Source organism: Pteropus medius, unplaced genomic scaffold (assembly GCF_902729225.1).
Source record: "Pteropus medius unplaced genomic scaffold, Ma_sr-lr_union100, whole genome shotgun sequence".
NCBI lineage: Eukaryota > Metazoa > Chordata > Mammalia > Chiroptera > Pteropodidae > Pteropus > Pteropus medius.
In genome coordinates this window covers 6,815,624-6,830,904 of record NW_024342474.1, presented here as the reverse complement: position 1 = coordinate 6,830,904, position 15,281 = coordinate 6,815,624, and the positions used below count along the sequence as shown (strand labels likewise).

The following is a 15,281-nucleotide window of genomic DNA, read 5'->3' as shown; positions in this document are numbered from 1 at the left end:
TTAAAAAAAAAAAAAAAGATGAGCAAAATTGACAAACCCTTAGCTAAAAAAAAAGACTCAAATAAATAAAACCAGAAATGAAAGAGAATATTATGACTGATGGCACAGAAATATAAAGGATCAGAAAGACTACTATGAACAATTACTCACCAACAAATTGGATAACCTAGAAAAAATGGAGAAATTCTTAGAAACATATAACCTACCAAAACTGAATCACAAAGAAAGTCTGAACAAACCTATAACTAATAAGGAGATTGAACCCTTCATCAAAAATCTCCCAACAAAGAAAAGTCTAGAACTCAATGGCTTCCCTGAAGAATTCTACCAAACATTTAAAGAATGAACACTAATCCTTCTCAAATTCTTCCAAAACATCTAAGAGAATACCTCCACATTCATTTTATGAAGCCAGCATTACTCTGATACCAAAGCCAAACAAAGATTCCATAAGAAATACAGACCAATATCCTTGACATATATAAATGCAAAATATCCTCAACAAAATACTAGCAAACCATATTCAACAGCATATTAAAAGGATCATATACCATGACCAAGTGGGATTTATTTCTGAAATGCAAGAATGGTCCAACAATTCTGAGGAAGAACAAAAAAACTGGAGGCCTCACACTTCCTGACTTCAAAACATATCACAAAGCTACAGTAATCAAAACAGTAAGATACTGGCATAAAAACAGGCACATAGGTCAATGGAAGAAAACAGAGAAATTCATGCACATATGGTCAACTGATTTTTGACAAGAATACTAAGAACCCACAATGGGAAAAGGACAGTCTCTTCAAAAAACAATGTTGAAAAATTGGGATTTTCACACGTAAAGGAATGAAATTGGACCCTTTTATTACACAATACACAAAAATCAACACAAAGTGGATTAAAGACTTAAATGTACAACAAGAAACTATAAAACTCCTAAAAGAAAATGCATGGGAAAAGCTTCATGACATTGGTCTTGGCAAAGATTTTCTGAACATGAGACCAAAAGCACGGGCAACAAAAGCAAAAACAGACAAGTGAGACTATATCAAACTAAAGAGCTTCTGCACAGCAAAGGAAACAATCAACGGAGTGAAAAGGCAACCTACAAAATGGGAAAAATATTTGTAAACCATGTACCTGATAATGGTTAATATCCAAAATAAATAAGCAATTCCTACAACTCAATAACAAAAAAACTCAAATAACATAATTTAAAAATGGGCAAAGGACTTCAATAGACATTTCTCTAAAGAAGACAACAAACGTCCAATAGGTATATGAAAAGATGCATGACATCACTAATCATCAGGAAAATGCAAGTCAAAACTACGGTGAGATATCACCTTACACCTGTTAGGATGGCCACTATCAAAATACAGTGCTTTCAAAGATGTGGAGAAAAGGGAACACTTGTAAACTGTCGGTGGAAATGTAAAGTGGTGTAGCTACTTTACAACAGTATGGAGAGTCCTAAAAGAATTAGAGATAGAACTATAATATGATCCAGCAATCTCATTTTGGGCTATTTATCTGAAAGAATTGGAAACAGATTCTAAGAGATATTTGCACCCCCATGTTCACTGCAGTATTATTCACAATAGCCAAGAAGTGGACATCACCTAAATGTCCATTAACAGATCAACAGATAAAGAAAATGTGGTTTTATACACACACACGCACACACGCACACACACACGAATAGTATTCAGTCTTAAAAAAAGAAATCCTGTCATATGTTATTACAATGTAGATGAACAAAGTGAAGTTAGCCAGTCACAGAAGGACAAATACTGCATTGATTCCATTTATATGAGGTATATACTGTAGTCAAACTCACAGAAACAGAAAGTGGAACGGTAGTGGCCAGGGACTGGGAGGAGGGGAAAACGAATAGCTGCTATGTGATGGTATAGAGATTTAGTCACGAAAAATGAAAAGTTCTAGAGATATTAAGTACAATGATGTGCATATAGTTAATGATACTGTACTATAAACTTAAAATTTATTACGAGTGTACATCTCATGTTATATGTTTTTTACCACCAATAAAAAAAGGAGGAAATGAAGTTTGTATGACATGACGTGTTCACAATTAACCCATGCCAGCTTCTGGGATTAGCATTTCCATTGGTAAGTACTCAAATATTTACAGATTATCTTTATAGAATTGGACATCAAGCTCCCCAGTATGGTCTTCAAAATCTATTTTCTTCTTTTTTGGAGATCGGAATGACACGTGTCTATCTTAACCTTCTAGTACATTTCCTTTCATCTAAGATTTCCTAGATTACTTACATTACTTTATAAAATTCATCTGCAAGTTCTCTTAGTACCCTGAGATGAAATTAATCTCGAGCAGAAGATTTGAAATAAATGACAATGGTTAGATGCATACGTGCTACTAACCTAACTCAATTTCTCTCTCGCCACTGCTGCTTGTTTTGCTTCCTTTCCAAATTAATGTGCATTCTCTCATAGAGAATGTTCCAAAGCAAACTAAAACAAAAAATGTTGAGTAATTCTGTTTTCTCTATCTGCTCAAACTAAACAGCAGGCTCAAGCTTTTAACAGTGCAATTAATCACGTGCATGGTACTTTTGATATAAATTGCAATGATTTATATAAACTTTAAGAACATAGCTATTAAAATTCTAATTTCATGGCTTACTTTTAAATATGCAGCTGCCTCTTGAACAGAGAGTGTTCTCTGATTAGAACTGCCACATTCATGATCTCCTGGAAAGATTAGCATATTATTAATTTTGAATCAATACTATGTTCAGCAGAAGAAAACAAATATTAGCCAAAACATTTACAAATTACAATATAGGTTATATTATTATAATAAAGATGAACATTATTTATATTTTCTAAAAAAATTCCAGTAATATAAACAATTATCTTTACATACACTACCTTTAAATCCAATTATCTTTACATACACTACCTTTAAATCTATGTTCTAGATAAGAACATAGCTTCCTCTTATAGTCCCAATTAAATTGTTAGCCATATGTGCATGTCACACTAATGCCTATCCATACATCTGGGCATAGACAAGGCCCTCCAGAAATGTATTTTTCAAGGGGGGAAATTCATTGTGCTAACTTTCATATTTATCACTCAAACTAATAATTCAAGTGTTCAAATAAGTTTGAATTAAAACATCCATTTTTGGAGTATAACTGAGCCTATCTTTGACAAGGGTACACATACCTTAAAAATTATTACATAGATCAACAGAGAAAATAGAAGCTTCTAACTATAATCTGGTTTCTGCAAAGGGATGTACTACATGGAAAAGCTCAGAAAACTACATTTTCCTTTTCTTATAACTACTTATAAGAGAATCCAAAGCTTTTTCTTTCAGGCTATCTGTGGTTATCAGAGATCAACTATCCTCAATATTGAACTTCAAATGTAAGTTTTTCCTGCCCTGCTTCTTTCAAGTAATTAAAAAATTATTTTTAATGTGAAAGGACAAGATATAAAATCCTTGGCAAATTTTTCTATCATAAAAGAAACCATGTCCCTATTTATACTTTTGTTCAAGTAGCCACGTTTTAGTGATCACAGTTCTGAAAAGGGTAGAAATACCTATTAGATGAACAACTAAGTCTTCGAAGTTTATAATGCATCCTGAGAGATCCAGATTCCATAGATCTACAGCAGAGGTCAGCAAACTGCAGCCCATAGACCAAATGTGGCCTACCACTAGTTTTTATAAATGAAGTTTTATTGGAACACAGCCACATTCATTCATTTATGTATTATCTATGGCTGCTTTCGTGCTATAATAGCAGAACTGAGTAGTTGTGACAAATAATCTAGCTCGCAGAGCCTAAAAAATGTACTATCTGGCCCTTTCACAGGATAAAGTTTGCCAACCCCTGCCTAGAGGAAGGAAATCTATATCTTTAAAAGCACCCCAGATTATGGTGAGCTAGCATACTTCATAAAACAATGCTGTAGAGACAGCTGTAGAAGCTTGTGGTAACATCAGGAATGCCTAGAAAGAGTATATACTTAACCTATTTCTGGGTGCTATGGCATACCAAATAAATGTCATTAGCTTGCAGTATACAAATGACAGTTCATCGATCACTACCAAGAAGGCTTTTCGTGACATACACAAAATTATGAGACCAAAAACTGACCAGAATGAGGGATCCAAAGGGTAAGATTGGTGAAAGGATGTGGAACTGTCAGGACCCTAAATGCCTCCAATTCAACCAGAGAAGTTCCACATTTACCTATTAGGCTACTACCAATGATCTGGTTTCTACAAAAGGATCTGCTACATATAAAAGTTTGGAAAAATATATTTTCTCTTTTCTTGTATCTGCTTTTAAGAAAAGAATCCAAAGTCTCTTCTTTCAGATTGTATGTGAAATAAGAATAATTTAAAAAGTTATAGGTGCTACAGCTTATAGGTGCTAAACTTGATACCAATTCACCTACATTATTATTCTAACTGCAGATATGTTGATACCAGAGAGCTCTTAAAGACTTACTACGAGCGGAATTTAAGGAAAAAGCAATGAACCAGGAGAAAAAAATTCTAGAATGTACTTAAACACCTATATAACCCCTAAAGGAAAATCTGCACTGTTATAGTTAATCTAGGATTTTGGTTAATCTATTGCTTAGCTTACTCACTTAAACTGATACTTAAGCTTTCAGAATTTTGTTACAATTAATGCAGTAAAGAAATCTGATAAATAAATAAAACTTGAGAATTATATTATATAATTAAATAAATAAAACTTTAGAATTATATTATATAATGCAATATACATATATATTTGATCTAATACATGTGGCAGGTAGAAAAAAAGACCTTGATTAAATCTATCTACGAAAACAAAAATCCACTCTATATAGGCAATAAAAACTTCTAGAGAAAATATTCCACAAACATAACACTGGACTTTGGAAAAACTACTTCTACTCATACAGCATGCCACATACGCAAATTAATTTTCAAAATATTTTTAGAGGCTATGATTATTAAAACAATTACCTGCAAGCTGTGCCAATCGATCATGAAGCTTGTATAAAGTGTTCATCATAAGATTTTTTTCACTTTCCTAAAATTAAAAGAAATTATAAAATATCTGACTCCAAGAAAAACACATATACCAAATAATCGTAATATTCAAAAAGGAGACCAGAGAGAAGACTATTGAAATGTCTATGCAACCTGCCAAGTAGTCTAAAGCAATGAGACCCCTAATTTAAGTGCAATCATAATTAAGAGAAACCAATATAAACTATGGGGAAACGGTAGGTTGCAGGGTGGTAATAACAGTTTAATACACTATTCAAAATAAATTCATGATACATGAGGGGGCTGTGTATTTTTTCCTTTCTTCCTGAAGTGTCTAGCAAGACAAGATTACTGGATGAATATGACTAGAACCAAATTCAGACAAGATATAAAAAGCTGGGAAAGTAACACATATGCCCAATAATATGCAACCTCATCTATCTGTTTTCATTGCTTTATATTCAGAAGCAGAAATAGTTTGCACACTATGAGTGGCATGCTTTTGTCAATGCAGCCTTAATAAACGACACTACAGGAAGAAGAAAACTCATAAAAGGCTCCACGATCCTACCACCAGAGTCTCTGGTTTTATGTGAGATGGTTGACAGAGACAAGTGACATTCCTTCAGCTGACTATTTTCCTTCCAACCCTTTTGCTTTTTTTCCCCTTCAACTTTATCTCAACCAGATTCTGAATCAAACCAGTCCTTATCTTCACATAAACTTCAAAGTCCAAACTGCAAAAATCAAACAACAAAAAGTAACTGCAGGGGCTGAAATCCATTATTCTGAAAGCTATGCAGCATTTGTGAAACATTAAACTATAAAATCATTTTTAATAAATATGTGCAATATAATAGGATGAGGAGTTCCAATGATAGTGTAGCTTGTGGACTTGATACATAAAACCAAGGTAAATCTGATGAAACTCTAGGATTAATGTAGCTGGGAGCTTTAAAGTTTGTCTCCTCCCTCATCTGGAAATGTGACTGATTTCCTTTTTGTTTTATTTATCCTGATCATGTCCATCCCCTCGCCCCTTTCTAAAGTAAAACTAAATCCAAAAATATGACACTTACACTCTGTGATTACATCTTTAATGAACATCAGAGGCCTGGGAATATACCTCATCTGGACGAGATAAGTAGAATAACAAAACCTAATCAGATGTAACTGGATCTCATACTGTATAACATATATGCTGTTACATTCTCATGCAAAGAATCTAAGCACCCAAAAAGAAAGCTCAACTATAATTTTTTCAAATATTATTTTTCCAATAGCAACTTATTCAAAATGAACATTTTTTATTACAAGGGCATCGTGTGCCCTTAAAATGATCAACTAAATTATGATTTAAATAGTTTTTATGGACTATGTTATTAATATGAACAAACCAATTTTGAGAAATAGAAAGTCTTTGCTTCAATTATCTTTAGCACCAGTATATGTTCAACTAGAAGTAAATCTGAAAAGTATGTAAATCAAATATTATTTTCTTTACAGAAACTTATACTGGTATACAGTTTCATTACAGTCTTCTTCCATTCTAACTGCTTTTCGGATTGTCTCCTAACATTCAGCTTAAAAATGTGTCTAACTAGTGGCTTTCCTAATCACCTTGAAAACAAGTTAAAGATCTACCAATATCTAAAAATACATATCTAAAATAAGCTTTCAAGTAATCTTTCATTAAACAAAAATAATTCTATCATTAGAGATAGCTACTTTCTAATTGTTTTGGTAAAGTCCAGATTTTCTTTTAGTAGCATACATCATTCTCTGAAGCAAAGTTCTTATTCTGGGGGGCGGGGGAATTAAACTGTACAGTGACTGTACCAAATTTTCTCATATATCATCATCTTTAAATATTTCTCTCTTCTATCCTCAGCCAATTTTCTCCTCAAACATATTCTTAAATTGTTTGTATCAAGTCTCTGATTAAATGACAATAATAGATTTGAAACACTTAGCATGCCTGCCACAGAATAAGTATGTAATATAAGTGAACTGCCATCATTTTCATTACAATTATTACTATTATTTAGAGGTTCAGAACTTTAGTTTTCCCCATGGGGAAAATTAAACAGAAGAAAATAAAGCCTTGTATTTCCAATGTTCAGTGAATACATTGTACAAATTTAAATTATGCCAGAAGTACTGTTGTACTTAATATTGTAACTGATAAAATAACTTTTTTAAAAACAAATATCATAATAGAATATTACTATAATCTTTACAAAGTCTCATTCTAACAATCTAAAGTAATATTCTGTGAATGTGAATACACATTATTAGATAGTCTTCATCACAACAAATAATGTTGTCTATACTGGTCTCTATTACTGTCAGTTTCTATAATAAAAAATTAATACTTATATATTATAAACTCAAATATTGTCATTTTTGAAGTACCTATAATGACGATAAGTGAAACATATTTTCATGAGTAATAGGCTAAAATTAATATTATAGGTCCTTTAAAAAGAAAATTAATCATAAAATTAATCATAAACATAACCCAGGGGATATGTTTCTAAATCCTTTGCCTTCCTAATGGTTGAACAGGCATGCCAATGAGCCAAAAATCCGAAGAGAGACAAGATGAGATCAAAGTGGACAGAACTACTAGGGTATCCAACAACTTACAAAAACAGGAATACTTTTAAGAGTAAGACCAGGTCCCCAGACCACATACCACTGCCATTTTACTAGACAGCTGGCTTTTACCTTAAAGTGATAAAGTGTCAGATTTGATTATACACAAAATAAGTTAAGGAATATGCAAAATAAGAAAATTTATTGCTTCAGCCTTAAAGAACCTTTTTTAAATAATACTATTTTTTAGTAGATAGTCAACCTAACATTTTTATCATGAGACAGAATATCAGTATCTTTTACTTACTTGTATTTTTCCAAATGTTTCATCAAAGGGGTTTTTTACTATCAAGGAAAGAAGAAAAAAAGAACTATTAGCATAATTTTAAATGAGAATTAGAATTCCTCTAAACAAGTCCTCTGAAATGCCAGCATGTACTTTGCTAAAACTGAATGTAAACATGTGAATAAAATGTAAACAAAATGATGATAATAAAGGCTGGGGAATTAACTTTTCAGACTTAGTATACTTACCATTCTTACTCTGAGACTGTAGTGTTTCTCTATAATAATTGAGAGCAGGTGCTCTGGTGTCAGAACAGTTGGGTTCAAGTTCCAGCTCCACCATTTACTAGTAACGTGACCTTGAGCTAACATCTATTTAGCAGCTCTAAATTGTAGTTTCCCCTCCTATAAAGTAAGGGTGTAACAATGACACTTACCTTATACTGTTGTTGTGAGAATTAAATGAGATAAATCATAAAAATGTTTGGCAGAGCCTCACATGCTTAATACATGTTACCGGTTATTGTTATTGTTAATGACTGTATCATTTGTTTTTGCCTTAACTTGGTTTCTCTTCAAAAAATTTCTAAAAGCAGTTATTACTTGTGGAAATCTACAAGATGCTTTAAAACTGAATAATTCACTTAGAATTCTGATTTCCAATGATTAAAAAGGACCTTCCTAATCCTTGCTAATATCTGAAAAAGTGGCAAGAAACTAATATACAGACCAAAATAGCTAAGAATTAAGTCCCAGTATTAACTTTGGATTTCCAATAAATATTATAAAGAAAGGATTTACCACCTTCTATCTGGCCTCCCTATACCCACTTACCCCCCCAAAAATACAAACAAATTTATGGCTGAATATGAAGCATCTCTCATGATTATAATTTAGAACCTCTTATTATCTATTTTTAAATCACATGTGAAAATACTCAAAGCTTTAATACCTAGATCTCTATAATCCAGGTCACAACTAAGCCTAACTGAGCCTGCAAAGTACTTCACACTGACTAGGTTTCCTTTCTTAGGTACTTTTCTATTTTTATTTGAGAAAACAGGAAGTCCCATAGGAACCAGGAACTGCCTGATTCTAAGAAAGTTCATGTGTAAGACCAGTTTAACAAGGTAAAATAAAAAAGCAAGGAAAAAATGTATCCTATCATCTAAAGTGATTTTGCTAATGGATTTTTAGACAACATTTTTCTATATTGCAACAGGGTTTTAATGCTGGGAAAGAAAAATTTCTGAAAGATCAAAAGTACTCAATGGAGGAATAGGGAGAAGAAATAATATAGCTTAAATAAAATGTTAAGAAGCAGAACACTCTTGGATTAAAAAGACGCTTTTAAGAATATTAATTTTTATTAATGTAAAATTTAAACAATTTAAAATAAAGCTATATTTAGTTAAATATACTACCAAAAGTTGCATTAGCTATCTAGCTAAAATAAAAATCTGGCTAAAATTGGTTTAAATAATAATAAAATCAGGTATTTTATTTGCTCTTTATAAGAATAATTCTAAAATATATTAAAACATGTGACTCTAAAACACAGGTTTTAATGTCTATGAAGAAAAGCCATGACAGCATTATTTTTTGACTGTATACAAAATTATTTTTGTCGAGATTATTAAATGGAAAGCTAGCTTTTCAATTATCACAATGAAAGAATTGCTGTAGATTGTAATGTTCTCCCACTAGATTGCTCTACTGTGAGTTTCCATCACAGGGACCATGTGTCATTCGTGTTTGTGTGCCTAGAGCCAAGCATAATATTGGGCATATATTTTAGTGCTTGAAAAGTGCTTGTTGTGCTATCTAGACTAAATCCACCCTTCTTTATTCTACTGTGTGTTAACACTGAAGTGAAAGTGTTAAATTCTGCAGGAAGTTGACGAAGGGTATGTTCTGAGCAACTAGGAAGGGAGAGGGATAAGATAACAAAAAGAAAGCCAAAGAGCAGAACAATAATTCTGTTGAAAACACTGCTCTGCCCTTTGTATCTTTCTAGATTTCTGCTTCTTGTCTAATGGGCTAAGATACAGGAGAGTATAACATATCTAAAAATTCAACAATATACCTTCCATCCTACACAACTTCTGTTAAAAAGAATTTCCCTCAATTTCCCATGACAATTGTCACCTATTAAATTAACACAGACCTACTGAATTAACAACAGAAGTAAAATGTAGCCTTGAGATTAAGTTTTAGAAAAGAAATTCCATTTAAAAACAGCAATTGTAACAAACCAAAAGCCCTTAAAATGTATAAAAGCATCTTTATACATCTAACTTTTCTTCCCTCAAATCATTTCAGTATTTCTAAAAACCACACCAATATCTTTTATCTCATCCAAATTACCTACAATCTTTAATGAAACAACACATGTTGTTACACCTAGTGAAAACATTCCTCCCTCCCCTGCATATTGGGCAATTGTAGAAGAAATCATATTCCAAGAGCATTCCACGGCAAAAAATTGCCACCTGATTTATTACTCTCTTTTCTAGGGATGGACCTGAGAGTAAATTATATTTCTTATCCCTTATCCTAAAGCAATGATAATGTCAAGTTGTTATTTCAAACTTTACTTCCATTCTCTCAAAGGCAAACCTTAAAGACATTTTCGAGTTGGTATTGTTCTCTTTTATATCCTACACCCCTAAAATTACTTTTTTTCAAATTCTCCTTGTTTGACCATTTCTCCTTCACCTTTCTTGTTCAAATGATTTCAAACCTCAAATATAACAAACTTTTCTTTGTAAATGTCCATAATATTTTGACTTCTTTCCTTAAAACTATCTTACTGACTGTAAAGTCAAATTCCTAAAAATGTTTCTTTAATTTACTAATAGACCCTTCAAAATTGTCCAATGATTTTCCATCACATTCTGCTTCATGGATCTAATTCTAATCTTGTGATACTTTCCGACTTACTTATAAGACACATTGTTGACTTTTCCTTTTCCAAACCTCTCTCTCTCACACACACATCAATTCCAAAACTGTACTAGTTTTACTGATCCTGTCTGTCAAGTATAAACCTTTTCTTCATTTTCTTAGGCTAAGATCAAATTTATCAATTATTATGAATTCCCAGATAAAAAGGGGAAAAATCAAGGATATTGAACTACAAATGTATTCATAAAGTATATTTAACGTTGACCAAATAAACTGATGTTCTACTTAGGAAGACTCCATTTTGGCCATTCAATAGCAGTAAAATGGAAAAGTCTGATGACCAAAATTCTTTAACTCAGAAAGAAAAACATTTATTTATTAAAGAAAGATAAACAAATATTTATTGAGTATTTTGTGCTAGATACAAAAAATATGGCCATAAATAAAAAAAAAATATCCCTGCCTTCAAGGAGCTTATGTTCTAGAGGAGTTAAAAGAGACAACAAATACATTTTTAAAATATATACTGTCAAATGGCTCTAAGCTCTTTAGAGGTAAAACAGCAGGAATGGTGCTCGACATGTGAGGAAGGGAAGCAATATTATATAAGATGGTAAGAGAAGGCCATACTAAGAAGATTGATTGCATTTGAAAAGAAACCTAAGGGAGCAGAGGGAACAAGCCATGTGGATACCTCAAGAAAGTGCTTTACAGACAGAAAGAACAAGAAGCGCACACAGACTGTGAAGGGGTAGCATGCCTGCCATGTCACTACTGGAAATGGAGCAGAGTGGATGAGAGGGCAAACAGCAAGAAATAAAGTCAAACTGGTAAGGGAGTCAGTAGGTACAGATAATGTACGGCCTTGAAAACTATTACATATAACTCGGACAGAGAAACCTTAGAAAATTGGAAGCATGCTAGTTGGCTTATGTTTTAAAAGGAAGGCACATGTAATAAGGAGCAGGCCACTCTATCGATTAAGTTTAAGAGTCTTAAGCATTTAAAGAATAAATGATTTGCTCTTCGTGAACCAGGAAAACAGGAAATAATTCATTCAGGGTGCTTTCCTCCTGCTTTCTCTGGATCAGAACAGCCAACATCAGTCTACCTCGACATTTTTTCTGTTCTGAATATTTGAAAATACTATCAATTATTAGTAAACAAAAATATTCTATCAGGAGGAAATGAAGAAACATTTTTCTAAAGAAGACATACAAACATCTAACAGGTACATGAAAAGGTGTTCAACATCACTAATCACCAGGGAAATGCAAATCAAAACCACAATGAGATATCAACTCAAACTTGTTAGAATGGCTATCCTCAAAAAGGCAAGATAACAAATGTCGGTGAGTGTATAGAGAAAAAGAAACCTTGTTTCTTTTGTGCACTGTTGGTGGAAATGTTAATTGGTATAGTCACTATGGAAAACAGTACAGAAATTCCTCAAAAAAATTGAAAATAAAACTACCATGTGATCCAGCAAATCTCATTTCTGAGTATAAATTTAAGGGAAATGAAAACAGAATCTTGAAGAGATATCTGCAACCCATGTTCACTGCAGAATTATTTACAATAGCCACAAACATTTACAAAAGCCTGACAATGGATGAATGGATAAAAAAGGTGTATGTATACACACACACACATACACACGAATGGAATACTAGTCAGCCATGAGAAAGAGGGAAATCCTGACATTTGCAACAGCATGCATGAACCTTACAAAAGCATTATGCTAAATGAAATAAGTCAGAGAAAGTCAAATACTGTATGTCACTAATATGTAGAATCTAAAAAAGCCAAACTCTCAGAAATAGAATAGAATGGTGGTTACCAGAGGCTGGGTGGTGGAAGAAAAGAGGAGATATTGGTCAAAGGGTACAAACTTCTAGTTATAAGATTAATAAGTTCTTGGGACCTAATGTACAGCATGATGATTATAGCTACCAAACTATATTATACACTTGACATGTTCCAGGAATACTGATGTCATGCACTCAGGAATTAACTCATTTAACCCTTACACCACTATTTTAGAGCAGGTATTACCTCCATTTTTGTGGACAGAATCTGATGCATGATAAGGTTAGGTTGAGTCTTAGAGGTAAATGCAGTTTTTAAAAAGCTGGGATTCAAAAAGAAGGGATTCAAACCTCTGTCTGATTCCAAAACCTACATTCTTTTCAGAATAGAAAAAACAACTACAGAAAATAAAATATTTAGTTTAAAGAAAACATTCTTCTCTAGAACTTTCAGATTTAGAATCAGTTAACTTTAATCTCCTTATGATGTAATACATGAAAAATGCCCAAAATGGGGATAAGGAGGAAAAGACATTGTTGTTGGAGAATACTCTGTTGTCTCTTAGATAAGGAACACTCTTCAAAACCAAGTTCTCTAACTGTAGTCTGACAAAAGATTTTCCATGATATATCAAAATATAGTGTCCCATGACTACCTTGGGCAGCATTAATTACTCTGCTTCTCTCTGCTGCCATGGCACTTTGTTCATAAGAAAACTATAAAATTTACCACGAGGCATCAGTCTTCAAAGAAATCATAATTTTCTGATTTAGAACCATACCACATTTAAATTGCATTTTGGATTCATCTTCCAACACAAGATATTCACAAATATATATCAAATGCTTACTCTGTGCCAGACATTATGCTAGTTGCAGGAGATTCGAAAAATGAAATTATATAAGCCTTGTCCCCAAGAAGTTCAGTTTTGAAGGCAGTAACTCTGCAGACATGTACTTCCAAAGGCAGTCCCTTATAATTCTAAAACTTCACAACCTTAAATCTAGGTTTTAGTCTTTGGAAACGTCAAGCCATCTAGGCAGTTAAACTCAGCTGACCAAATGACTAATTATCTAAGTTGTACCTTTTTATAAACAGACATTCAAATTCTCAAATCCCATCTTCTAGCATTAATAGTTTAAACAGAGCATAATTATATGTGAAGAAATGGGGGTGGTGGGTAAGGAGCAAATGTTTCCAACAGCTGCAGAACACTGCACCTGTGTGGCAAACACTTTTGCATTTCACCATCAGCCAGACTAATCTAAAAATGAACAGGGTGAACAAGACAGTACATTCTTTTGCAACACAGCACGTTGCCCATTTGTGCTCTGAAAGTTCTCGAATTGATTCATGGTTCTATTAAATATAAGGTCATTCTAAAAGACAAGAACAATTCACTCCAAGTATATTTAATAAATTACAGTGAATATTGACATTAAATCAACAAAAATGAACAAAGTTTTATGGACAAAATTGTCTACTATAAAACTTGCCTAAAGTAAACTTTTGTACCACCTTTGTTCTATTTATAAATAACCTTTCCATTTTAACGCCACCTATCTATCTGGATTTACAGCGGTACAGACCTAGATAGGAATAATGAATGAAGAAGGGAAGGAGAGCAAAACCTCAAAAGCTAATCTACTTCTCATGTAGGACTATAGGACTCCCAACTTTTTACTGGCCCTATTTTGAGAGAGGCAACATTCCCATGCTACTTCCAAACAGCTATTCTTAGGGAATAACAAAACATATACAGTAATTCTATATGATAAAAATAAAAAGGGCTTTAAATGTGGACATCAAAGTACTAAGAACATAATGAAAACTGAAATACGTGTCCAAGGAAATAAAGGGTCAAAATTAAATTTAAAATAGCTTTATTATTTTGTTGGTTCGTATTCTTCACTTCATTGTGACAAAGAACATTACAGTCTATTTCAACCTCATGGTCATTTGAAAGTCTCACATTTACTCACTGAAAGTCTCACATTACTCACTGAGGAAGAAAACTTTCTAAGACTAACTGAAAGTTGTCTTTAACCAAACACTAATTTCACATTAAAATTGTACCCCACATTTGGAATCTCTGTAACAAAAGCTGTAAGACTTTTTTAACCACAAACTGTTGAACAAGTATTTATGGAACATATTCTACATACAATATTCAGAGAACATGCTGCTTAAACAACAGTAAAGATAAATGAGTAGGCATGATATACAATGTAATCAATACAACCTTGAAGTTTATATAGTATGTTTTAAGAATTCAGGAAGGGGCAAATAATTGCTGCCTAAAATACATTTCAGCTATAAAAATAAACCAAGAGTAATAAAATGGAATGAAGTACTAGAAAAAGTAACATTGATGAATCTCAAAAATATGCTGAGTGAAAAAGGCTTTATAAAAGAGTATTCCATGAATCCACTTATATGAAGTTTTAGAGCAGCAAAACTGACATATGGTGAACAAATCAGAATAGTGATGGAGTACTGACTGGACATGAGAAAACTTTTGAAGGTGAAAGTAATGTTCTCTACCTGTAGAAGTTTAATTTACACAGCTGAACAATTTGTCAAAACTCATCTGATGGTATAACATATGCAAATTATACCTAAAAAAAC

At 32.7% G+C, this 15,281-nt stretch overlaps 1 protein-coding gene across 1 annotated transcript in view; it reads right to left on the bottom strand.

Moving 5' to 3' along the window:
* Positions 1–15,281, bottom strand: part of LEMD3 (LEM domain containing 3) — a 59,913-nt gene that overhangs the window by 18,828 nt on the left and 25,804 nt on the right. Inside the window, exons 2-4 of the mRNA XM_039865918.1 lie at positions 7,960–7,997; positions 5,028–5,094; positions 2,673–2,740 (exon numbers count right to left, since the gene is read on the bottom strand). Coding sequence (XP_039721852.1) covers positions 2,673–2,740; positions 5,028–5,094; positions 7,960–7,997 — 173 coding nt within the window. The remainder of the gene's footprint in view (positions 1–2,672; positions 2,741–5,027; positions 5,095–7,959; positions 7,998–15,281) is intronic.